This window comes from Lynx rufus, unplaced genomic scaffold (genome assembly GCF_022079265.1).
Source record: "Lynx rufus isolate CCGP_SWC_20201006 ecotype Redwood Valley unplaced genomic scaffold, mLynRuf1.p SCAF_53, whole genome shotgun sequence".
NCBI classification, from domain to species: domain Eukaryota; kingdom Metazoa; phylum Chordata; class Mammalia; order Carnivora; family Felidae; genus Lynx; species Lynx rufus.
The window spans coordinates 625092-649849 of record NW_025814871.1 but is presented as its reverse complement, the minus strand read 5'-3'; the positions used below and the strand labels follow the sequence as shown (position 1 = coordinate 649849).

The following is a 24758-nucleotide window of genomic DNA, read 5'->3' as shown; positions in this document are numbered from 1 at the left end:
ACTGTGCAAGGAGAGCAAAAGGGGGAGAAGGTGGCTGTGCACGTGAGTGGAGGGCGCACGGGCAGGTGAAGGAGTGGCCAGCGGCTGCGGGAGAGGCGGGGACCAGGGGGGCGCAGGGTATAAAGTGGCCGCGGCTGCGTCGGCAGCAGAGAAGCCGCCCTGCCCGGCGGAGTCGCCCTCCGGGTCTGGTGGCCTGCAGCCGAGACCCTTCCCAGGCTCCGCGGGCGTGTCCCCAGCAGGCAGCGACGAGGAAGGCCGCCGCCTGGGCGCAATCCGGCGGGCGGCCTGGGGGAAGAGGGCGGCGAAGCCATGCGCGCCGTGGTCACGTCCGCGCCCAACGCGTCCTGGTGGGCGCCGGCCAACGCGACGGTCTGCCCGGGCTGTGGCGCCGACGCCTCCGACGGCCGGGCCCCTGTGCCGCGGCCGGTGGACGCCTGGCTTGTGCCGGTTTCCTTCGTGGCGCTGATGCTGCTCGGGCTGGCAGGGAACTCGCTCGTCATTTTCGTCATCTGCCGCCACAAGCAGATGCGGACGGTGACCAACTTTTACATAGGTGAGCGCCCGGGCACCTGCCGGCCACTCCGGGGGTCCCCTGAGAGGCCCAGGGGGCCTCCTAGCGCGCTGTGCTCTCCCAGACGGCACCCCCGCCCCCCGCCCCGTGCAGGGAGCAGGTCCCGTCCCTACTGTCCCTGACTCTTGGGCTAGAGCTCGAGAACTCTGGAGTCTGGACAGTGGCCGGTGGAGAGCTTGGCCTGGCCCTGAGGAAGGTGTCTGGTTAAAACGTGGTTCTTGTGACACGGTGTCCTATGAATGAAAGTAGGGAGAGGGGCTGCTAGGCCCGCGGGATCCCGGTTTGCGACCCTTGCGCAAATGAAAGGCTCGGTTCACACATTTGTATGATGGGCCGACCGACTTGGCTCAGGTGAGTGCTCGATTTCCTCTATTCTGTGGTGGCTGCTGGGCAGCGCCACTGTCTCCAGCTTGCAGACCCGGAGGCAGGTTCAGAGGGGATTGGGGCGTGCGCAGCTTTCCCAGCCCCGACGGGGACGCAACCCCAGCTCTCCCAGCCGCGACGGGGACGAAACCCCAGCTCTCCCAGCCGCGACGGGGCGCAACCCCGGCTCTCCCAGCCCCGACGGGGGCGCGCCCTGGCTCTCCCAGCTCGGACGGGGGCGCGCCCCGGCTCTCCCAGCCGCGACGGAGGCGCAACCCCGGCTCTGCCAGCCTCCACGGGGGCACAACCCCGGCTCTCCCGGCTCGGAAGGGGGCGCAACCCCGGCTCTCCCAGCCCGGATGGGGACGCAACCCAAGCTCTCCCAGCCTCGACGGGGGCGCGCCCCGGCTCTCCCAGCCCGGACGGGGACGCAACCCCAGCTCTCCCAGCCCGGACAGGGGTGCCCCCCGGCTCTCCCAGCCTCCATGGGGGCGCAACCCCAGCTCTCCCAGCCTCGACGGGGGCGCAACCCCAGCTCTGCCAGCCTCCACGGGGGCGCAACCCCGGCTCTCCCAGCCGCGACGGGGGCGCGCCCCGGCTCTCCCAGCCCGGACGGGGACGCAACCCCAGCTCTCCCAGCCCGGACAGGGGTGCCCCCCGGCTCTCCCAGCCTCCACGGGGGCGCAACCCCAGCTCTCCCAGCCTCGACGGGGGCGCAACCCCGGCTCTCCCAGCCTCGACGGGAACGCGCCCCGGCTCTCCAGCCCGGACGGGGGCGCGCAGGGCGCAATGACTGTCGCTCAAACGGCCACGAAAACCCGTACTGAGGGGATGTTTGACGTGTACGAATGGGGGACTGGAGGGCGCCCCAATTTCTCTGCCGAAGGACGCCGGGGGATCTTCCAGGCGGTCTTGCGGGTTACTCGGAGAAAGGCAAGGAAAGGGTGGGGGCTGGGCCGGGCTGTTGGGTGGCTGAGGCCCCCGCGTGTCCCCTCCTGCAGCCAACCTGGCGGCCACGGACGTGACCTTCCTGTCGTGCTGCGTGCCCTTCACGGCCCTGCTCTACCCGCTGCCCGCCTGGGTGCTGGGCGACTTCATGTGCAAGTTCGTCAACTACATGCAGCAGGTGCGCGGGCTGGGGAAGGGGCCGCGGAGCCCAGGGGCGGGGCCGAGGAGGAGGTGGGGCCTGGGCCTGGGGACAGGAAAGGGGACCGCGTAAAAGGCAGAGATACAGTTAGGGACCGGGCTTGCGGAGGTGGGCCGGCGCCAGCGGCCCGGTCAAACCCGCACTGGGATCCCCCTCTCTGCCCCTGGAGGCCCTCCCGCGGCATGTCCCGTTTGTGCCCGGGTGTTTCGGTGTTTGTGCCCGGGTGCGGGTGGGGGCACCCGCGGGGTGGGCGCGGACGGGGCAGGCCCCACACCGCACACGGGACGAAACGCCCGCTCTCGCCCCCTCCCCCAGGTCTCGGTGCAGGCCACGTGCGCCACCCTGACGGCCATGAGCGTGGACCGCTGGTACGTGACCGTGTTCCCACTGCGCGCCCTGCGCCGCCGCACACCCCGCCTGGCTCTGGCGGTCAGCCTCGGCATCTGGGTGGGTGAGTGCAGCGCGAGCGCCGCACGGGGCGAGGCGGGGGGGGGGGGGGGCGACAAGCCTTCGTGCCCTGGGCGCCCCCACCCCCACCCCCCGCCCCGCCAACCGCCCCTCACTGGGCTTCGGCCGTGCGTACATCTGGGAAATGGGCGCTGCCGCCGAAGGCGCGGATCCCGGACGACGCGCGCCTACGAGGCGCGCCCAGTGACGCTGCCCCAGGGGGCACCTGAGGGTAGGCGTCCTGGCCTCCTGGCGTCCCTCGTCCCCGGGGCAGGGTCTTCACCCTGTCGTGTGGCGCAGGCTCGGCCACCGTGTCCGCGCCGGTGCTCGCCCTGCACCGCCTCTCGCCCGGGCCGCGCACCTACTGCAGCGAGGTCTTCCCCAGCCGGGCCCTGGAGCGCGCCTTCGCGCTCTACAACCTGTTGGCGCTCTACCTGCTGCCGCTGGTCGCCACCTGCGCCTGCTACGGGGCCATGCTGCGCCACCTGGGCCGCACCGCCGTGAGCCCCGCGGCCGCCGAGGGCGCCCTGCAGGTGAGCGGCCGCCGGCTGGCTGGCTGGGTGGAGGCACGGTGTGGGGGACGCGCGTCTGGAGGAGCCGGGGAGGGGGTGGGGGGAGGGGCGGCGAAGTGGGGGGGAGAGGGGGCGGCGAAGTGGGGGGGGGGACGTGCCAGGCTCACGAAGGGGAGCTCTGGGGGCGCCCGGCCGGCTCAGCGAGTAGAGCAGGAGCTCACGGGGTCGCGAGTTCAGGCCCCACGCCGGGCCCCGGAGCTTACTTTAAGAGTGAGCGACCGGGGGCGCCTGGGTGGCGCAGTCGGTTAAGCGTCCGACTTCAGCCGGGTCACAATCTCGCGGTCCGTGAGTTCGAGCCCCGCGTCGGGCTCTGGGCTGATGGCTCAGAGCCTGGAGCCTGTTTCCGATTCTGTGTCTCCCTCTCTCTCTGCCCCTCCCCCGTTCATGCTCTGTCTCTCTCTGTCCCCAAAAATAAATAAACGTTGAAAAAAAAAAAAAGAGTGAGCGACCACGGAGGGGGGCCCTGCGGGGTGGCCCCGGCCAGCCCGCAGCTTTTCCTCACCACCCCTCCCCCCCGCAGGGCCGGCTGCTGGCAGAGCGGGCCGGCGCCGTGCGGGCCAAGGTCTCGCGGCTGGTGGCCGCGGTGGTCCTGCTCTTCGCCGTCTGCTGGGGCCCCATCCAGCTGTTCCTGGTGCTGCAGGCGCTGGGCCCGGCGGGCGCCTGGCACCCGCGCAGCTACACCGCCTACGCGCTCAAGATCTGGGCGCACTGCATGTCCTACGGCAACTCGGCGCTGAACCCGCTGCTCTACGCGTTCCTGGGCTCCCACTTCCGGCAGGCCTTCCGCCGGGTCTGCCCCTGCGCCCCGCGGCGGCCCGCCCCCGCCGCCCCCCCGACGGAGCTGCGCCGCCTGGCCGCCCCCCCGGCCACCGCCGGGCCCCCGAAGCCCGGGAGAGTGCGGGTGTCCTGAGGGAGCGTCCGGCCCCAATCCGGGCGGATTCTGCGGGGAGAGAGCTGGGCCCCTGTGGGACAGGTGCCGTTTGAACAGCAGCCGCTCCTATGTGGTTATTAGTATCTCGGTTTCTGTGCAAGATAATCATAGTGAAAACGTCCCCCCACCATGTCCCCTCGCTACGAATTTGCTGTGATGTCTGCTCCCACTGATATCCTAATTACTTACTTCTGTATTTCCTGAAATTGAAGACACTTTGATACTGGCACTGTCTGGAACGTTCCCCCAAAGCACCGACGGACGTCTTTCGCACACTGCCTTGCAATCGTAACGTTATAAGCTTCGTCCCATTTTCAGAAATACGGACGTGTGAACAGCGTGCGATTTTTAAAGTGCTGAAATAAAGTAGTGTTACTGCTACCCGGTGAGTGTCCAGCGTCCCGGCTGGGGAAGGGGCGGGTGCCACGGAGTGCACAGGTACTCCCTGGAGCACGTGCACAGAGCCGGTCGCGGGACGGACGGCTCCTTGAGAAAGCGCCCCACAGCGGAGGGAGGCAGAGGAGCGGCCGATTTTCACTCCCGGGCCTGTGGGGTAACCGGGCTCGGCTGGGCCGGACCTGGAAGGCCCCAGAAGGCCTTCCCGGCAGGCCTGGTGGCGGAGCAGTCCTCTCCCCACCCCTGTGGCTGTTGGGTTTCCTCCCCGCACGGCCGCCTGGTGCTCCCGGAAGTCAGGCTCATCCCTTGGCACAGGTTCCAGGAAGAGCCTGGAGGCCCGGGCTCAGAAGCCCCACACCGCTGTTTGCACCCGGATTGCTGCGAGCCGTCAGAGCCCCGCCCCGCCCAGACGTCGCTTGGGTGGGGCTGCCGGCGCAGGATTAGCTCAGCCTTCCCCCGACAGCCCTGCCGGCTGAGGCTTAGTCACTCCCGCAGGACCCCCGCCCATCTCCGGGAGGGCTCCAGGGCGCCCAACTTATCTGGAAACGGCACGGCCCTGCAAGTAATCCAAACTGGCAGCGATGTTCATGTGAGACCAAGAGGCCAAAACACAGCTCATTTCGACACTCGCCTGAAGCTGGCTTGTTCTTGGCTTCAACACCAGCCTCCAGACCGGGCAGGACAAGAGGGTGGAATTCTCCCCTTTGCCCACAGGCCCTGCCGCCCCCGCCCACTCCCTGCCCTCCAAACTCACCCTCTCTCTGCAGCTGCTTGAACTGCTGTCATCCCTCTGGCCTCTGGGCCTTTGCACGTGCAGGCCTGGCTGTCGTGCCAGCTGTGCCCCACTCATAAGCCTTCCTGGAGCTCTCTGCGCCCAGTGCTGCCCCCATCACGTTTCTGATGTCCCTGTGTTGTACCTGCTGGCTGCCTGTCTCACGTGGTCCCCCACGAATGCCCAGCGCCCAGCGCATGGTCGGGCTGATTAGATATTTGCGGGATGAATGACCAAGTGTGTTGTGGGGGTTAAGAGAGAAAGTGTGTGCAGAGGGAGTGGCACAGTTTCTGCAGGAAAAACGTGTTTTTTTTTTTTAAAAAGAAGGTGAAGGGGGCTCTGGGGTATTCACGTCAGAGAAATAAAAGCTCCGGGACAGAAAACCCGCACACTTAGCTCACCTGCGGCAGCCGACACGCGGTACCTTGGGCGTCCACGACACGCGTGTGGGCAAGCACACTCGCCCACCCACACCATGGGACACAACTCAGCAGCAGACAGTTGTGGGCGCGGGGCAGACACGCGGCCCCTCGGACGCATCTCCCAGAATCACGCGGGGAAAATCAGGCAACCCCCAAGGTTACACGACGCGTGTGGTTCTAACAGCACCTGGAGGAGAGAGCGTTATGGGGATGGAGAAGAGACCGGTGGTTGCCGGGGTGAGGGCAGTAGGGGCGGTGAGCGAGGTGGGCAGGGGGCAGGAGGGACCCTCGTGATGGCACACTCCTGTCCCATAAAACGGGGAAATCCAAAGAAGGTGGGCGGATCGCATCAGTGTCAAAATCCTGGTTGTGATACCGTAGTGCAGTGTTACAAAATGTCACTGTCGGGGGAAGCCTGGCCAAGTTCTGCGTCAGGATTCACGATTATCTCAGGAAAACACACAACGTTGAAGGGCTGAAAGGGAGGTCTAGGAAGAGGAGTCGTTTGGGGCCCATTTAGCTGGACCTCGTTTTCGGAGCCCCTCCCGTGTGCCAGGCTCTGCGCTGGGGGTCGGGCCACGGCAGTGAGGAGGGGCTTCCTGTACACAGTCCCTGCCTGGTCTCGGACGGAAGGGGCAGACTACCTGGAGAGATGCAGAGTTAGAGCAGCAGAAAGGGTCATGAGAAAGACATGTGTGCCCCTCGTGGGTCACTGGGAGCCTGACCTTGGTGGGGGTGAGTCCGGGAAGGCTTCCTGGAGCAGGCAAGTCTGGGAAATGTGAACGCAGCTCGGAGGTGGGGGAAGAGCACAACAGATGGGGAGCACAGACAGTGCAAAGGCCCTGGGGCAGGAAACATCTGGTGAGAAAGAGCTAGAAGGCCTGCGGGGCCAGAGGAGAGTGCAGTGGGAAGACTGCCAGCTGCAGGGATAAGCCGGATCTTTCCTGAGGGTGATGGGAACCATGGAGGCTCCTAAGCAGGGAGGGACACGGTCCAAGGTAGGTGGAGACTTTTCCAGTTTATTATTTCATTACTACCACGGGTCTTGCCTTTTGAGCTGCCAGGACCAGGCATATGCCAGCACAGCCCATCCGAGAGAGCGGGTGGGATGGGCCTCAGGGCCACCTGATGGGGATAAACCCTGGGGGTCTGGGGTAGGGAAAGGGGCTAATTTCAATTTCCGATAAACAATGAAAAACTTTTTAGTGTAAGTAGGTCCTGTGCAAAACTTAGGATACACTTAAAATTTAACCGCGAATCCGGTATTTATCTGGCAATTCTACCGTAGAACATTCAGAAGGAGCCACAGGGGAGAAAATAACTCCGCGGGCCTCAGTTTCCCCGTCTGACCCGGGAAAGTCGTTTTCAGGGGACACGGCGCCACCTGGCGGCCTCAGGCGCCGGCCCCGCCCCTGACTGCAGTCCCGTCGGTGCCCGGCAGGTGGGGCGCGCACCCCACCGAGGTTCCCGGCTCGACCCCCACAAAGGAGCCGCCAGCGCTAAGGGGCGGTCGCTCATGCGAACCCCATACCAGACCCCGGCCCAGCGTCTCCCCGATGCGGAATGGGTCAAGCGAGCCGCATCATGAACTCCCTGGGTCGCAGGCACTTTCGTCTCCTCGGTCTTGTCTATGAGAAAATATTAAACGTGATACTTTACTGTTTTTACAAAACCTAATATAATTTAGGCTGGATTCATTAATATACATCCGTTATTGGTACATTTGCTTTTCTCTTACTTTAAAAGTTGTTACAATCGCATTTTCGTGGACCCCGGCTTGCAGGGCCAGGGCAACCCGGGAGCCAGGTGCAAGTGACGGAAAACAGGGTTGAGTCGTTTCCACGGGGCCCAGCACCCCTGTCCGGGCTTGTTTGTTTTGGAAATCAAGACGGTGAATTGTTCCCCTCCACCTCTGTATAGACAGACGCCAAAAGTCCTGTGGGATGAGGGAGGGAACACACGAATTCACTCAACCAACATTTATTGAGCAACTACTATGTGCCAGGCACAGCCTCAGGCCTGGAAACCCTGCTTCAAGCAAGGAAGAGTGGGTCAAATGAATACCGGAAGTGAATACCGGACGTATCAAAAACAGAAGCACCTGGATGAAGACAAAACAGGGTGACATGATGGGGTCACGCCTGACCCTGAGAGGTCAGGGAGGGACCCTCTGAGGAGCAGAGGCTCCAGTGTGAAGCAGGAGAGGGCACGGGCCATGGGGTGACCTGGAAAGGGGACGCCACACAGAAGGACTGGCCAGTGCAAAGGCCCAGATGTGGGAACATGTTTGAGGAGGAAAAACATGGGGAGGTGGACTGTTTGGGATCTGGGTGAATTTTTTTTAAAACTATTTTTTCAATCTTTTTTGTACATTTATGTATTTTTGAGAGACAGAGAGAGACAGAGCATGAGCGGGGCAGGGGCAGAGAGAGAGGGAGACCCAGAATCCGAAGCAGGCTCCGGGCTCTGAGCTGTCAGCACAGAGCCCGACGTGGGGCTCGAACTCACAAACCCGAGACCATGACCGGAGCCAAAGTTGATGTTTCACCAACTGAGCCACCCAGGCGCCCTCCCCCGCCTTTCTTTTTTGATCTGGGTGAATTTTTAAGAGGGTGCTTCCCCCACCCTCCCCCACCCCTGAGTGGGGAGCTGGCTACTTTGTCCCCGGGCGGGGGGGGGGGGTGTCCCAAACCCGCAGGGGCCTTGCAACATGGTCTGGACGGGAAACCTTATAGGACTTGGGTCTCTGTACCCATTTCCCAGCTTGCAAAACAGAGACCAAAGAAGGGTCAGCACCCAGTGGAAATCACACAGCAGGACCAGGAGGACCGAGGTGGAACCAGGGCCTGCTGCCCACTCCCAGTGGAGCCAGCAAGTCTGTGAATCAATTCCCAGCTCCCTCCCTGGGCTAAAAATAGGATGGCCTCACTGGAGGCAGCTGGGAATCCTGCAGCCCCTCACCCTCTAGGACTGGGCACCTCTGGGGAAGTCGCTATGTATGGACAACTCTCCCCAGGGAAATGGGGGAAGGGCAGCACCCCCCACCCCGCCCTTGAGAGTACCCCGCCGTGCCCCTCCTTTTGAGCAGAAGGAAATGGAACCCTCCAAACGAGTATACAAGGAATGAATTAACGTGGACTCCTTTGGGGGTGCCTGGGTGGCTCAGCCTTTGAACGCCCGGACTCTTGATTTTGGCTCGAGTTGTGGTCCTACATGATGCGGAGGCCATGGCATCCGGCCCTGCGTTGGGCTCCCCACTGAGCGTGGAGCCTGCTTAAGATTCTCTTTCTCCCCCTCTGCCCCTCTGTGTACACGTGCGCTCCCTCTCTAAAAAAAAAAAAGTATAAAAAACAAACAAAACATGGGCTCCTTCTACAGGGGAAGACGGAGGCAGAGAGGCTCACGAATCTAACCTGGGTGGGGCAGGGAGTGCCTTCCGATGGCCTTGGCTCTATGATGGGGAAGAGGCTTTGCTGCACTTGGCAGAAGTGGCTCCTGGTGGGGGGGGGGTGCCTGGACCCTTATGGTGGCTTTCCTCCCCAGCTCACCTGGGTCTCTCCAAACTTCCCCTCTTTGGGCAGATGTCTCTGAAGCGGCTGGGAGTGGGTGCTTAATAGCCTAAAGGTGGAGGCCTCTCACCACCTGCTGCCATTAGGCTACAGGAGGCCCTGGGGCTCCAGGGCTGGGTTCCTGAAAGCGGTGGGTGGGCAGGACTCCAGCCCTGGGGTGGGGGCAGCCTCCAGGCACTCATCCCCTGGGCTTGGGAATCCCACCCCCCACCCCCACCTGAAGCAGGAAACCTGCAGTTTGCACTGGAGGCTTGAGGTCCTGAAAAGATGTCAGTATCGTGAGCCTTAGGGTACATGAAACCAACACTGAAAACCGGGGGCCCAAGCTCCACCCGGTAGGACCGTGGACAAGTGGCCCCCAGGCCAACTGCCCACCCGTGCTCCCACTTGGTTCACATCTGGGCTGCAGCCGGGCCCCCGCAATTAGTCCCAAGGGTGGCCCCTGGACCTCAGACCTCCCAGCAGAGCCCACATCCACATCCCCACCTTCGAGGCGCCCTACTCTGTGCCTCGGCGTCGCTCTCTTTGAAATGAGGACATTAAGAGTCTCTCCTACACAGAGATGTGAACGTGCATAGGGCACATGGCGGGCAAGGGGAGGCTCAGAATATGAAAATTATTATCAAGTTATTATTACCAAGGAGATTATCTTGTCTCTCCTCCTAGAGGGTGACAGTCGGGGGCAGGGGTCGTCACGATTTCACAAGGAGTCTTCCCGAGGACCAGCACGCACTCCCCCACCCCCACGCTTGTGTCCAAGCAGCGCTGCCCGCCCCCCCCCCCCCGCCCCCGGCGGCAGCTTTCCCTCTCCTAGGCCTCTCCCCACCCTGCAGCACCCCCGACGAGGGCCCTGGCCTCCTCCCCTAGCCCCCGGCCTGCTCTCATTTCTCTTCCTCGTAGCTCCAGTCATCACCGGGTCTTTAATCCCCATTTTACAGATGTGGCAACAGAGGCTCTGTTGGGGGTGGGGTGGGGGGGGAGGGGCGAAGTCTCTAGCGCCAGGTCGCTGGGGTATGGGACAGGAGTGAAACTCCGAGCCCGGAAGGGCAGGCCCGTCCTAGATGCCGGGAGAGCTGGTGAAGGGGTCCCCGACCCGGCTCGGGTCCCTCCAGCCCGCCCTGGCGGAGGTCTAAAGCCCTCCCCTCCCCCTCGGATGCTCCCAGTCCCTCCCGCGCCCTCGGCGTCCTGTGCGCTCGGGGCCGCGGCGCGCACTTTGCCCACCGTCCCTAAGCAGGGGGCGGGGCCTCCCGCGAAGCTGTTCCCCTTCCCTTTTATTATTTATTATCATTTAAAGGGGCCGTGACCTGAAAATTTCTGGCCACTCTCTCCCCCTCCCCAACACTCCTGGGCTGGTGGTGCGTCCTCGGACCGAGCGCGGGGGTCGAGGGGGCGTCCGGGAAGGGGGAGGGGGCCTCACGAGACCCCTCCCCGCGTCCCGGGCCGCAGCGCTGAATCACCGGCGAGGTATTTGCATCTGAGAGCGATTTGTCACCCGGTGATTTGTCTGCGGGGCGGTGAGCGCGCCGGCGGGGGGAGGGGAGGGGCGGGGGAGGCCGCGCGCGGGGAGACTCTTACCAATCGGGTCGGATGGGGGTGTAGACGCGGACTCGGCGGGCGGCTCGGTGAGTCGGCGCGCGGCACAAACCCGGCGGCGGCCGGGAGCCAGCAGCGCGCAGCTCGCGGCCCGGGCCGGAGGCCAGGCGCGGCCGGGGCAGGGCCGGACGCCAGGCGCAGGGCATGCGCCCCCCGAGCGGGCCCTGCGCGGTGAGGCGGGGGGGAGGCTGGCCTTTTAAGTTGCGGGTTCCGGTCCCGGGTGGGCGCAGTGCGCCCGGGAAGCCAGTGAGGGGGGGTCTCCAAAGTTGGGCAGGCACAAGGGTGGGGGCCCAGGACCGGGAAGGCGACTCCGGTGGGTCCGAGTTGGGGTGGTTTTCTCCGCGACCCCCCTCGGAGACCTCACCCCCTACCACATTGCGCTAGGGCCGTCGGGGGTCTCGAGTGAGCGCCGCCCCCCACCCCCCAGCGGAAGGAAATGGTCTCTAGGCGCGCGCGGGGGGCTGCGCTCTGGGTTCTTATCTCATTTTTTTTTCTCCCCGGAATCGGGTGCTTTATTCCCGACCCCCGAGCGGAGTGGGAACGCCGGGTGGGGAGGGCAGTTCCCTAGCGACCCTCGCCAGCTTGGAGGGCTTACTTATGAAGTGTCGGCTCCGGAGCTGAAAGGGACCCCTGGAGGGGGACCCCCCTCCCCATGCCCGCGCCCGGGCGTGGGTTCGGCCGGGCAGCCAGCGCTCTGGCGGGGATCCCCGGGAAAAGCCCCCCCCGCCTCGGTCAGTGCCCCCCAGACACAAAAGCGGGCGCAGGAAGCGCGGGGAGCGCGCGTTTGTCAACTCCAACGTTCGGCGTCCGACCCCAGGCGGCGGATTTGTCAATAATCTTCCGTTTTTAGTCGCCCGGGCCGGAGGGGTTGCCCCCCCCCCCATGCAAATCGGTCGCTTTCCAAGAAGCCTTTGAAATCCGGACTGGGGTTTTTGTCGTCTTATTTCTTCTCTTTCTTCGGTTTTTCTTTTCTCACTTCCTCCGGGCCGCCCCACTCCCGACTCTCCTAGCCCCCTCCCCAGCTTTCTGCCCCACCCCACCCCCTCTTCCTTTCGTGGAGTGAGGGGCCCCTTTCGCCACCCGCGGGCCCCAGCCTTGCACAACTCTTTAAATAACCGTGTTTTGCAAGGCCCCGGCCCAAGCGGGTGACCTCTCTCTCCGGGAGGCATTGGGGGGAGGGTGTGGCCCAGGATCCCTCTGGCCCCCTAGTCAGGTTCCAGCGACCACCCAGCACACCCCCACCCCTGCCTGGTCCTGGCCTGCGAATGCCTCTCCCTTAGGGTTGTCATAAAGTGGGGGGTAGGGGCCGAGGACAAAGGGCTCTTGGGGGAGGGGTCTGGAGGGGGTGGGCGTCGCCAGCTTAGGGTTAATGGCGGCCATGGGGGCCCCAGGCAAGGCCCAGGGGAGCTCTGGGGTTCCCACCTGCCCCCTCCACCAACCCCAACGTGGAGGCCTGCCCTGCTCCCCTCCCCCACTGGGCGACCCGGAAGGGTCATTAAACCCAGCAGGCCCGGGGGTGGGAGGCTGGGGGGGGGGGGGAGTGGCTTCCTCTGGCCTCTTCCTTCTGCCCCCCAAAGAGGAGGGGGGTGTTGCCTGGAGCGTTTCCGTAGGGAGGGGGGGGGCTTGTCTTGAAGTTGTCAAATGTGGGGGAGGGGTAGTGGACCAGACTAGACACTGGGCATGAAATGTCCCCTCAGCACTTCTTAGGGCTGGTGGGGGGGTGACCACCAGTCCTGGGAGGGGTGGAGAGTGGGGGGCTTGGTGCTACTTCGCTGCCCCTAAGGACACTGTACTGGTCACCCTCTCGCACTGTGGCCTCTGAGAGGGTCTTTGTGCCCTGAGACCCCGTCCCTACTGGTTACCAAGGTCCTTTGGGGCCATGACCCTCTCCCATTTCCCACAGGGGTCACCCACCGCCCCCCCCCCCACTGCCCTTTCACCTATCCAGATGGAAGCAGCAGGGGGTCTGGGGAGAAAGCAGAGGGCCACTGGGTCCCTGTGGCTCTGCAGGGCCCCTCCCCTGACTGGGTGTGTTGAGGGGGGGTCTGTACTGCGAGACTCCCCTGAGTGGCGTCAGGCTCGGATTAGCAGGTCACTATGGGAGTTGGGAAGGTGGCCAGCCTGGGGAATGGGTGTGAACTAGCTAGCGACCAGGAGCCTCTGCCCTCCGGCCCCTGCTGTGTGTGGGTCCCTGTCTGCCCCCGGAGTGGCTTGGGGGTTCATTTGCTGGGTTAGGGGCAGTCTCCTGTCCCCTCCCCCCCTCTCCCGTCCCCCTTCCCCATGATGTGCCGTCTGTGTTGTCACTACTGGGCCTGTTGGCTTCTGCCCGGTTTGTTTTACTGGCGGTCTGGGCGGGTGGGGGTGTGGCCTGGGCTTGGGGGGGGCGGGGAGCTGGGGTGGGACCTGCGTCCTTCTGTTTGGTGAGGCCTAGCAATGCCAGGTTCCGGGTGTCCCTGCCTGAGACCTTGGCAATTAGGGCTGCTGGTGGTTTGAGGAGACCCCAGGCTGGGGCGCAGCTCCTTGCCTTCTGGGGGCGTTGGCCCCATTTGGGGTCCCAAAGGGCAGGAGGACTCCCCTGCAGAGATCACGTGGGGTGGTGAGGGAGGCTCTGATGTCACTCAGATCCTGGTTCAAATCCCAGCCTTGCCGGGAACGTGCTGTGTGTCCTCCAACAGGGCATCTCCTGGCCTCAGTTTTTCTCATCCGTAACATGGGGACCATCCAGCGCCTCCTTCCCTAACGCGACATGGTGCCTGCCGTGTGCCTGCCTTTACCGTCACAAACTTGCTTCGTCCCTGCTTGAGCACAGAGGTGGGCGCTGTCAGGACGCCATCTTGCAGATGGGGAAACTGAGGCCTAGAGAGGTCAAGGCTGAGGAATGGGATGGGAGCGTGAGTGAGGAGGGTGATCGCAGGACCTGTATACAGGAAGCCCTCGGTCTGGGCCAGCCACAGTCTTGGTTGGCCTGAGTGCAGGGGGGTGGTGCCTGGAGCCATCTGGACGGGGCTGCACCAGCAGGGGTCCAAGCAGCACCTGGAGCTCGGAACCAGAACCCGGAACCCATCTGGACTCTGGTGCCTGGTAGCTGGCTGTGGCCAATCGGAGGCCGGGAATGCCCCGTCCCCCTGCTGTGTTTATGAAGCAATAATCCAAGGTCTTCCCCAGGAGGTGGGGTCAGGACTGGTGGGGGCCACCTTCAGACCCTCAGGAGTTCAGTGCAGGGTGACCCCGCTTCCCAGCCTCCCAGAGGGCAGACACGGGGGGGCGGATGGGGAGAGCACCATCTACCACCTCCAGGGAGGCCTCCAGGTCTGCACCCTGATGGGAATGGTTGGGAGAGATTTTCCCAGAGGCCTTTGCGGTCTGACCTCAATCGGGAGGACGGGGCCGAGGAGCCCTGGAGTGTGGTCTGACGGTCTCTCCTGCTGCCCCCAGGTCTCTGCAAACCCGTGAATGAGCCAGACACCAGCCGCCGTTGCCCGGTGCCTGGCGTGAGAAGGAGGCACCGCTGGCATGCCCTCAGCCTGAGCACGGCGGCCCCCGCCCCCACCCCCCGCCATCCTGCACTGTCCCGGCTCCCCTGAGGCCCCCACACTGCAGTGCGGCCAGGCCCCCTCCCCGCAGGGGCCGCCCCTGCCGCCCACGTCTGGTGCCCGGGGCGGCCCGGCCCGCAGGGCCATGAAGCTGCAGGCGGTGATGGAGACACTCCTGCAGCGGCAGCAGCGGGCACGCCAGGAGCTGGAGGCCCGGCAGCCCCCACCGCCCCTGCCGCCCGAGCTGCCTGCCGGCCCCCCGGCCCGGGCCAGGGCTGCCCCGGATGAGGACAGAGAGCCGGAGAAGGCCCGGATGCAGCGGGCCCAGATGGCCGCGCTGGCCGCCATGCGGGCCGCTGCTGCGGGCCTCGGACACCCGCCCAGCCCCGGCGGCTCTGAGGACGGGCCCCCCGGCCTGGAGGACGAGGACACGGCCCGGGAAGGGGCGCCAGGCTCACCTGCAGCCCCGGGCCGAGGCCGGGAGGCACCAGGACGTGCCGAAGGTGACGAGCACTTGGAGGACGCGGGCTCCGACGGCGACCTGTGAGTCGGGGGTCTGCGGGCTAGCCGCGAGCAAGCGGTGGGTGAGCGTTCGATGCGTACCAGGCGGCTCTGGGCCCTGGGGACACAGCCGTGCGGGCAGGACCAGACGCTGTCCTGCCGACTGCTGAGATCCGCGCTGTCCCTTAGAACCTTCTGGAGGACGGTGGACACGTACCAACCAGGACAGGAGCCACCGTTCAAATCGCGGGGGCCCTGAGTTTGTAGCTTTATGCCATCTTGATCTAAGGGCACTGACCACGTGTGGCCAGGAGCCCCGGGCCCGGCGAGGCTACAGCAGGTTCAGTGGCCCCGGGGGGAACCTGCACAGAACGGGTGCTGGCTGGCCCGCTGGCGCGTTCCGCCTGGATCGCGCGCAGGCCCCGAGCTGAGTGCTGGCAGGGCCCCGGCGGGACCCTTCTGGGAACACGTTGAACGAGCAGAGAAACAGGGTGATTGTGGGTTGTGAGAAGGAGTGCCGAGAAGACGAAGGATGGGGGTGGGGAGAGGTGTCTGGGGCTGGGAACAGCATGCCTGGCAGAAGGAACAGCCTGAGCAAAGGCCCTGCGGCAGGAACTGGCTGGGCGACCCTCCAGGCCCGCCAAGGAAGCCTGTGCAGCGAGTGCAGGAGGGGTTAGCAGGTGGGGCTCTGTGCCGACGGGAAACAAGACAGCGTAGACTGTGGCCCACGCCCCTCCCAGCACCTGCAATGGGGTGGCGGCCGCTCTTCTGTGCAGAGAGAGGGAAATCGAGGCCCTGGCGAGGAGCAGACCCTGCCCTGGGGCTGCAGTGAGCTGGCGCCATCTCCCCTGACCTGTGCCCTCTGCCTGCCCCAGGAAGCCAAAGTGGGAGGAGGAGGAGGAGGAGGAGGAGCTGGAGGAAGAGCTGGACGAGGAGGAGGACGAGGAGGAGGAGGACGAGGAGGAGGACGAGGACGAGGAGGCGGAGTACGAGGACGAGGAGGGGCTGGGGCCCCCGGGCTCTTCCGGCCTGGGTCCCGCGGCTCTCATCCCCCGCAGGGCCCCGCCGTCCCAGGCTTTCCGGGGTGACGGCGGGCCCCGGGTGCTGGGCAGCCAGGAGCGCCCAGGGGCCGGCCTGGCCCACGCTGGAGGGGCCGCCCACGTGGCGCCCCAGCTGCAGCCGCCGGACCACGGGGACTGGACGTACGAGGAGCAGTTCAAGCAGGTGGGCCGCGCGTCGTGACGGGGGCCTCGGGGCGGGCGGCACCCAGCTGCACGCTGGGAGCCCTGCAGAACGCCCGGCCGAGGTGGGGGCCCGTGGGTGGGACCGGCCGGCCGTGGAATGCGCGGATGTGGGGGAGGGAGCAAAGCCAGGAGAGAGAAGCGTGGGGGCTGCTCGGGCACGGAGTGCGTACCAGGAGGACCCGCAGAGAGACGGCAAGGAAAGGGGCCCAGGCAGAGGCCACGCGACCCGACCGGGTTCGGCCTGGGTTGTGCGTTCGGGGTGAGGCCCAGCGGGTGGACGTGTGGGCAGAGAGGTGGGGGCTGGGGCATACGGGCCGGAGGCCTTGCCGGTCAGCGTGGAGTCTGGCGTGTCGAGGCCACAGCCGTTGGTTGAGCCGGGGGTGGCCACGTCGCTGTGGACTGCAGAGCGGCTCCCTGGGGCTACAGAGGGGCGGGGAGGAAGCAGGGCCGTCCTGGTGCCTTCCCTGCGGGCGGCCGGGGCAGAGGAAGTGGCCGGGCGGGGGACCCTTTGAAGTTGGGCCGAGCTGGGCTGGGCAGATGGAAACCAGATGGCGTCCGGCCGGGCTCACATTCCAGTCCGTGGCCAGCTGGGCCCTGCCCCGACCTCCAGGAGTGGCCGGCGGGGGACCTGGCGTTCCCCGGCCCAGGGCCTGAGCCTCGAAGGGCTCCACTGGACAGGCCAGTGTGTGAGAGCTGGGAGGTGGCTACGAGTGGCCTCCCAGAATTGGCTGGGGGCCCCTCTTGGCGGAGCTCTGGAGGAATGGACCAGGAACTGGCCTCCGGGGACAGGGGCATGGGCTCCAGCCTCTCTTGGGGAAGAGCGGTGTGCATCCTGCAGTCTTCCGAGACCTGCCTCAGGCAGAGACAGGACCCGTAAAGTAGAGGACCTGAGATCGGACACGTGCTGAGGGGGACAGGCCAGGAGCTATGAGGAGGGGAGGGGTGTAGAGGGGGGACGGTGCCCCCCACACCCCCTTCCTGCTGGAGGCTCCACCCCTGCGTGTGGACGCGCTCCTGCTCCCTGCCTCAGTGTCTCTCCCCTTCAGAAGGAGACACCAGCGGGCTGGGTTTCTGCCTGTCCCATTTTGCAGATGGGAAAACTGAGCCACGGTGTTGCTCTTAACGTCCTCTGGGTCCAAAATAACACAAATGGGCACAGTGTGGGCAAGTTATATTTACTTGTTCACGGAATATTTACAGAGAGCTCCAGGCTCGGGGGCTGGAGAGCTGGATAGATGCACCCAGCATTATAGGGTCATGGCCAGGCCCAAAGGGAGACTCAAGGCCACACAGTCCTTGTGAGGTCAGAGTTCGACAGGACCCCTAACCTCCCACCCCTGCTCAGTGGCCTCAGCCCCTGGGGCTCAACACTGACTGGAGGCAGGTCACAGGCTCAGACCCCAAAGCCCCCGGGCGTGTCAGGAACAAAGGGCCACGGTAGCCACCCGCACTTGTCTGGAACACGATGGTGATATTTCAGGGATGCCCAGGGGTGGGGAAACCGAAGCCAGAGGGGGTCAGGGAACCCCAAGCCACGTGCATGTGGTCAGTGTCAGGGTCATACTGAGCCCCTACAGACAGAGCCCCCGTGCTGTGGTGTGGAGGTCCGTATACCAGGAAACACTGAAACTGCTGAGGCGGTCAGGGGGGGACACGTGGGGGGCCAGGTGGGAGAAGCCTCTCGGGCTGTGCCGTGAGGGTCAGGTGCACGCACACCGAGGGATGGTGCACCTGGCGGAGAAGACGGCTTGGGCAAAGGCTCTGAGGCGGGACCCAGACTGGCTCGTGTGTGGAGGCCAGATGCTGCCAGGCTGGGCCCCGCAGGAGACGGAATCAGGTCCCCGGGCAACGGGGCTGCGGGAGGTGCGGGCCGGCGGGCGGGGAGGGCCTCTCTGCAGCACGGGGACTCGTTCCCGCCCAGCCGCGGCAGGTCCAGCTGGCCGAGCACCTGTGTCGCCGGTGTCGGCACTGTCCTGGGCCATGTTGACTCTGGCGCCTGCCCCACAGCCTTCCTGGCACGTGGCAGCCGGGCCGGCCGGCCGCCCACTTGGCACCGTCTCTGCCTCTTCCTCCCCGGTCTTGGCAGGGCCTGGGCCGACTTCCCCTACGAACCCTCGATAGCCGTGAAGTTCCGGGTGGCTGCAGGTCCCGGGGCGGCCAGGGCGGGGAGGGACCCGGGGCAGCAGGCTCGTGGCCACGGAGCCTTCCCTTGAGTCACTGGGGCCTCCCCGCTGTAGGGCCCTGGGAACACGCGGGGACGGGGCCCACGCGCCTGGAGTCCGTGGCCAGGATCGGGCAGCTGCAGCAGCCACTAGGATCTCAGGCTCCTGGCATCACACGTGGCATCCTGGTGGCTTCCTGTCCCCGACACAGTGTGCCTGGGCTCTAGAAAGTGGCATTGCGGGATTTTAAACCAGACTTTTTTTTTTTTTTTTTAACCCTGCCCCCCCTCCAGCAGACTTTTAACCTCAGATCTTTGGCTGCTTAAGGATCGGGATCCCTGGTCTCAGCTCCTCAAACGTGGGGACTGTTTTCAACAGCTTTATTGATATCAAGTCTCATAGCACGTGATTCACCCAAAGTGTGCGACTCAGTGGCTCCTAGCGTCTACGCGGAGTTATGCGTCCATCACCCGTCTCTTTTAGAACATTGTGGTCACCTCAAAAATGAACTTTTGTAAATGCATCTTTTAGTTCTTACGCCCCCACCCCCTCTCCCAGCCCCTCCCCCACCAGCCCCCTTCCTGTGCCTGGATGAGCCTGTTCTGGACGTTTCACACACGTGGGCCCACACCCCGTGTGGACTCTCGCGTCCGGTTCCGTCTCTGAGCGTCGTGTGTTCAGGGTCCGACCGCGGGGCGGCGGGTGTGCGCGCCTCACTTCTGCTGCGGCCGAGGGACGTGCGCGTGCGTGGTGGATGCACCTGAGGGGTGTGCACGCGCACGGCGGACACGTTCAACTGTGGGTGTGCGCGTGCGCGGCAGACCTGGTCCCCCTGTGGACGTGCGCGTGCGCAGTGGACACACCGGAGTGGCGTGCGCCGTGGATGCGTTCGTCTGCAGATGTGCGCGTGCACGGTGGACGCGGTCGTCTGTGGGTGTGCGCGTGCGCAGTGGGTGCACCGTGTGTCTGCCCTCACCTGTGGATGGCGTCGCTCACACCTTGGGCTTTTGTGAGTCGTGCTGCCGTGAGCACGTGTGCGCGTTTTGTGTGGATGTGTGTTTTCAGCCCTCGTGGGCACAACCCCAGGAGTGGGATCGCTGGGTCGGGCGGTAACTCTGTCTGACCTTTCGAGGACCCGTCGACCGCTTCCCCCACAGCGGCACCGCCGTTTTCCTCCCCGTGGCCGCACGAGGCTCTGGCCTCCCCACGTCCTCACCAGCACTTGTGATCACCAGCGATTACGACTTTGGCGCCCAAGTCAAGGTGGGGTGAGGTCTCACTGTGGTTTGGGTTGGTGTTAAACGTAGGGGTGTCTTCCCCCGCTTTTCAAGGTGATGTCCTTCCGCTGCCTACCCTGTACACGTAGGGTGACAGCTCCGGCTGGCACGTCACCTAACCGTGCAGGAAGCTGAGGGGCCTCTCACCGGGGTCCCCTGCACACACCGTGGATCCTGCCGGGGAGCGCACTTGAGTGCTGGACCTGTTGTTCTGACGGAGATTGGCGTGGGGTGGCTGGGTCGACCGCCCAGTGACACGGATGAGGTGTCTGCGCTGGGACCGGACTCCAGGGTGCGCTGGAGAAGTGGACACACGGGCGGGGGGCGAGCCCTACCTCGGCTTTGGGGCTCTGGGGACCCCTGGGCCTCTGTCCCCTTTGTCTGCAGTGGAGGCGACGGGTCCAGGGCCTCACATCAGGTGTCAGGACCTGGGGCCTGGACACACACGGGCACTTAGGTGGGAAGGGCCACCTGCTGCCTCAGGCTCCAGGCCCCAGGGGCCTCTGTGTCCTCGCTGGGGACCCTGCCCAGGCCTCCTGGGATCCATTTTATGCCTGTGGGTGTCCTGCTTCCCTACAGCAGGCCCGGCCCAACGCAGAGTGAGGCTGGGGTCACATTTCATTTTTTTTCTGGCCCTTTCATCTCGCTTAGGTTTTTTTTTTTTTTTTTTTGGTTTTTGTTTTTTCCTAGTTACAGAAGATACACGGCTGCTTTTTTAACTCCATTTTCGATTCCAGAAGTAACACTGGATACCATTGTCGTGGAAGGAGAAAGGGAATTTGCTGGCCTTCCTTTGGCCATTCATGTCCAGAAATGTGTCCTGTAAGGTGTCAAAGTGCCATGTCTCGGGCTGCCAGGCTGGCCGCTGCTCCCGTCCTCACTCAGTGTCTCTGTGGATCCGAGCGCTCCCCGTCGCTGGCTTCTCCTTAGCTACTGTGGTTTCCCCGTGGGGCTGACGACAACAGTGTCTGTTTCCCTGTTTGCCTGTTGTAAATGATGCTGCCATGAACATCTTTGGCCCTGGGCAACATAGGGTGGGGGTGGGGATTTGGGGAGGAGCTGACAGATTTTCTTTGTCTTGCCTGGGAGCCCCCAAGGCTGCAGGGAGCCCTTAGGGATTGGGGCTGGGCCAGGGGGAAGGTTGAGGAGAAGGTTGCCCAGACGCTCTGGGGCTGGGGCTTTGCGGGATACGTAAGAGTTTGCTAGATGGAGAGAGAAGGGTAGAGCGTGCGTCTGGGAACAGTGTGGCTGGAACATCCAGTAGGAGGGGTGGGGGTGAGCAGACATTAGGGCAGACGGAAGGTGGGCTCTAGGGGAGCCTTGGCAGGGTCTGGAGTGGGGCAAGTGAGCGATGTGGGTGACCCCTCTGGGCCTGTGGTCTGGACAGGACTGGAAGAGGCTCAGTCTGCTGGGCCAGGGGCGCAGGATGAAAATGTTTCTGGTGGAAGAGGGTGTCCTGAACAGAGGGCACAGCCTGGGCAAAGGTTTAGAGGTCAGACGGTAGGTCCTGAACCTGGCGACATCCGTCTGCCGTGCTTGGAACAGAGTGGGCAGCAGGCCAGGCCCTGTGTGTCCTGGGGCCCGTCTCTGATGCCCAGCCTCTTCCTGTGGCGCCAGGAGCCCGGGGCCGTGTGCTTGGGGGCGGGGAGGGTGTTGAGAAGCCCCTGGGAACTTGGCCCACCCCGCCTGGGGCAGCGCCTGCCTCATCAAAGCCGCTGTGGCTGCTGGCACGGAGCCAGCGGGCCGTGGCGGGCATGGGGAGGGTGCCCGCCCGCCAGCCCCTGGCACTGTGCCCCTGCCCGTGCCAGCCCTGGGAACCGCACTGACTCAGCGGAAGAACCTTATCTGGCCCCTGCGCCGCCACCAGCCACCCAGTCACCGCCGTGGGGTCACGGCCGCCGGGGCCTGGCCCCACGCCCACCACCCGTTCCCCACCCTAGTGGCCGCTGCCAAGCTCCCGGCCCGCCCCACGCTTTCTAATAACACACGCAGCCACTGCAGGGAGTGGTGCCCAGCGGGCAGTGTCCACGTTCTGTGTCCGGTTAGGGGATGGGCACGGGTGAGCCACACGGGGTGCAGCCCTCAGACGTGGGGGTGTGGGGGGGGCAGGTGCGGGGTCCCCGGGACATGGGGGCGGGGGGGGGCAGTCTCCAAGGGCCCCGTGTTTGCTGGCATCTGTGTTCACCGGAGCGGGGGGTCTGGGGGCATCCTGGGGCCCTCCGGGTGTTTGTAACCCACGCGTGTGCTGATGCTGAGGCTTTCCTGCGTGTTCATCTGAACATCCTGGAGCCATGCGAACCGCCCTACAGCGTCTTTTATGCGTATCTGTCGCCTCCGAGGTGTGTTTGTGCGTCCCCTCGCCTGCTGTGATTGTGCACACGTGCACGGGCACCGCGTGACGGGTCCCTCCCCTTCGTGGACGTGTTGGTGTGTGTCCTGCGGTCTGGACGTGCTTGTGGAAGGCCGGGCCCATGTGTTCCCATGTGTTTCAGAGAGTGGGGAGCCCAGTGCATTGCATGTCCCCTGGGTCCCTGTGTGATGGGCTGACCGTCCCCCGTGGCCGTGTGCAAATACAGGGAGCTGGAGGCCCGCGTGCGTGTGAGCCTGGTGTGTCCACGCCCCCCCCCCCCCCCCCCCCCCCGTGACGGGCTCACCTTGGCCCTGAAGCGTGAGGTCGAGGTGCGACCCATTAACCATTATCCAGAAAGTCCAGAAAGTCACATTGTCCAGGTCAGTGATGGCTTCAACTGGCCCTGGGGTCAGCTCAACCTCCGAACCTGCCTGCCCCCTACTGATGTTCCCCAGGGAGCCCTGAGGTGTGAACAGGGCCTGGGGGCAGGTTGCGGGGGCGAGGGGGGGGGCTGCCAAGTTCAATTCCTTCTTCAGCTCTGTGGGATCTTGGGCAGGGACAAGCTCTCCCTGACCCAGAGGTGTCGTGGGGGGGGGGGGGTCTGCTGGGTGGGGCTCTGCTCTCTCTGTGCCTTAGTTTCCCTGTCTGCGTCGTAAACCCCCTGTCCCTAAGTTTCCAGATCCCGGGGCCGGCATCGCCCCTGGGGACGTGGAGGGGCGTCTCCCTGGCTGTTTGCAGCCGCCCTGTGACCCCATTTACAGACGCTGTCGCCCTGCTGGGTCAGGGGAGCGGCTGGGTGCAGGCTGGTGGGTGGGCACGCGCAGAGGGCGGGGCACGGACCGCCCCTTCTCCGCTGGCCAGGCTGCACGCGGCTGAGGACAATTGGGGGGGTCACGGGGTTAAACGGTAACCAGTCTGCCTATTGAAGGCCCCAGCACGGGACGCGGCCTTGCCCCGCTGGCAGGGGTCTTGTGGGGTGTGGGGGGGGGGGCACAGAGCCAGCACCACCCACCACCCCCTCCAGACCAGGCCCGGCACCTCAGGGCCACACTCTGGTCCTCCCTGACAAGGAAAGGGGACAAACAGAAACATTCCAGGAAGAAACGCGCTGTGCGCTGATGGTAGTCGGTCCCCCGGACTCCACGTCTGCCGGGACGCCAGGACGTGGGTTTGGGAACGGTCTCCTCGGGTGTCGTTAGTTGAGATGAGCCTGTGCTGGAGTGGGGTGGGCCCTGAGTCCGATGACCCGTGTCCCTGTAAGAAGAGAGCCTTGCAGGCGGACCTCAGGCAGCCGCGGGAGGCCTGGCCTTCTGTGGACCCTCCGTGGGGATTGGTTGGGGGCGGGGTCGCGGCCGGGATCCGGGCGGGAAGTGCCAGGCTGTGCCCCCGCGAGTGTGCCTGCCTGAGCCTGGTCCTTCCACGAGAGCGCGGGGTGTCTGCTGTGAACCAGCCTGCGTCCTGGGCCCTGGGGACGCATCCGTGGACAAAGCAGGCAGAGGAGGCCGTCCCGCGGCGTGGGGGTGTGGGGCCCAGTGGGCTGGGCTGGCACCGTGGCAAGGGCGGGCTGTCTGGGGCCATTATCTTCGAGAGAGTGAGGGCGTGTCTTGTTTGTGTGTCTGGCTGGAAGGGAGTGTCTGTGCCTGTGCCAGGGACCACGTTGGGGTGGCGTGGCCTGCCAATCCATGGGGAGGGCCGTGGGTCTGTGTGCGCCCTTGGCCGTGTACGGGGGCTGTGGGTGTGTCTGGGCAGGGTGGTGGGTCTTGGGGTTCCTCTCCAGGTGCGGTGGCCCCTGGGCGTGGGTCTCACATCTGCCCAGGCTGGCGTGGTGGGGGGTGGCCTTGCGCCCTAGTTCCTGGTCCAGCTGTGTCCCTGTCTGCTTCGTGAGGGGTCTCTGAGGGTCCCCCCCCACCCTGGTGGCACCTGCCCAGCCCCCCGGCCCCAGGGGCTCCCCGTGGCAGGCCAGGTGGGGGCTGCTAACTTTCCTAGTGTTTTTCATCGCCCCCACTTTGTGGCCAGATGCACAGATGTTTCCCCAGGATTCGGGCTGGCTGGAACCAGTGTGGCCTGCCAGGGTCACCGGGCTTCCTGCTGGGGGAGCTGGGCCTGGAGCCGGGTCCCTGGTTGCTCTGCCTCCCCTGGCCCAGACCCCTCCCCCCCCCCCCCCCCGCACCATGCTTTCTCCTCAGTTGCCACTTTCCCAGGTGGCCCCTGCCCGTGGTGGCCTGGGGACAGTCCACACACTCGCTGACTGGGTGCCGGATTCTGGGAAGGACAGCGGGGCTTGAGGTCTCTCGTCTCTCTCTGGCCCCCGCAAGGGGCCAGAGGGCCCAGCCACCGGCCCATTGCTGTCTGTGCCCCCCCTGCGAGCCTCAGTTTCCCTGTCTGTGAACCGGGCAGCGTTAGAGTGAGTGCTGGCTGTTGCTGTAGTTAATGAGCACTCAGGTGTCCTGGCAGAGGAGTGGTGGGGCGGGGCGGGCGCCAGCCTCGTGCTGCCTGGGGCTGCCCCTCCGTGTCCGGCTCCTCTTGTCCCTAGGACGGTGGCCCACGTGGAGGTGGGGTGCCCAGGAGGTAAGCTCTGGTGGTCCCGCTCAGCCGCTGGCCTCCCCGGGGCAGACCCAATCCTTCCTTGTGTCCTCCGTTCGGGTTCTGGCAGAGGCCCCTGTGGGTGTGCCCAGCGGGGACCCCGGGGCCCCTTCCTCTCGACTCCTGGGCAGAGGGAGGGAGGCGGGGGGCAGCCCCCTGGCTCTCTGCACTGGGCGCCGCTGGCCGGCGATGGCAGGATGGGGACAGCACAGCCAGGGCAGGGACATCTTCCTGAGCCTTCCCAGCCACCGGGAAATTCCCTTTCAGAGAAAACCCCACGATGGGACTTTCAGTTCCTGGGTGCCGGGCCCTGGCCACAGCACTG

General features: G+C 65.1%; 2 protein-coding genes and 1 long non-coding RNA gene across 9 annotated transcripts in view; 2 read left to right on the top strand and 1 right to left on the bottom strand.

Moving 5' to 3' along the window:
* Positions 1-246: 246 nt before the first annotated feature.
* Positions 247-4010, top strand: KISS1R (KISS1 receptor). Its single transcript, XM_047100765.1, has 5 exons — positions 247-553; positions 1936-2060; positions 2397-2532; positions 2829-3061; positions 3621-4010. Exons 1-5 carry the CDS (start codon positions 310-312, stop codon positions 4008-4010), a joined length of 1128 nt encoding a protein of 375 aa, XP_046956721.1. The 5' UTR covers positions 247-309.
* Positions 4011-5790: 1780 nt separating this feature from the next.
* On the bottom strand, positions 5791-10829 carry LOC124527703 (uncharacterized). The gene is made up of 3 exons (XR_006965941.1): positions 10766-10829; positions 7360-7557; positions 5791-7249 (listed from the first exon to the last, which is right to left on the bottom strand). It is a non-coding gene; the product is annotated as an uncharacterized LOC124527703 (long non-coding RNA).
* ARID3A (AT-rich interaction domain 3A) overlaps positions 10517-24758 on the top strand; it is a 29220-nt gene continuing 14978 nt past the window's right edge. Inside the window, exons 1-4 of one of the 7 annotated variants that reach the window (XM_047100868.1) lie at positions 10517-10654; positions 13459-13594; positions 14219-14859; positions 15693-16041. In XM_047100868.1, the coding sequence (XP_046956824.1) occupies positions 14462-14859; positions 15693-16041 (747 nt within the window). In that variant the 5' untranslated portion in view covers positions 10517-10654; positions 13459-13594; positions 14219-14461. Of the gene's footprint in view, positions 10655-10681; positions 10705-10725; positions 10813-10866; positions 10955-13253; positions 13595-14218; positions 14860-15692; positions 16042-24758 lie in introns of those variants that run through there. The other 6 variants (XM_047100870.1, XM_047100869.1, XM_047100873.1 and 3 more) reach the window with 6 other exon arrangements.

Excerpts from the sequence above, each read along its gene's own strand:
- KISS1R (XM_047100765.1), top strand. The coding sequence starts at position 310 with ATGCGCGCCGTGGTCACGTCCGCGCCCAACGCGTCCTGGTGGGCGCCG. Across the intron at positions 554-1,935 it reads GGTGACCAACTTTTACATAG|CCAACCTGGCGGCCACGGAC; the intron begins GTGAGCGCCCGG and ends CCCCTCCTGCAG. Across the intron at positions 2,061-2,396 it reads TCGTCAACTACATGCAGCAG|GTCTCGGTGCAGGCCACGTG; the intron begins GTGCGCGGGCTG and ends CCCCTCCCCCAG.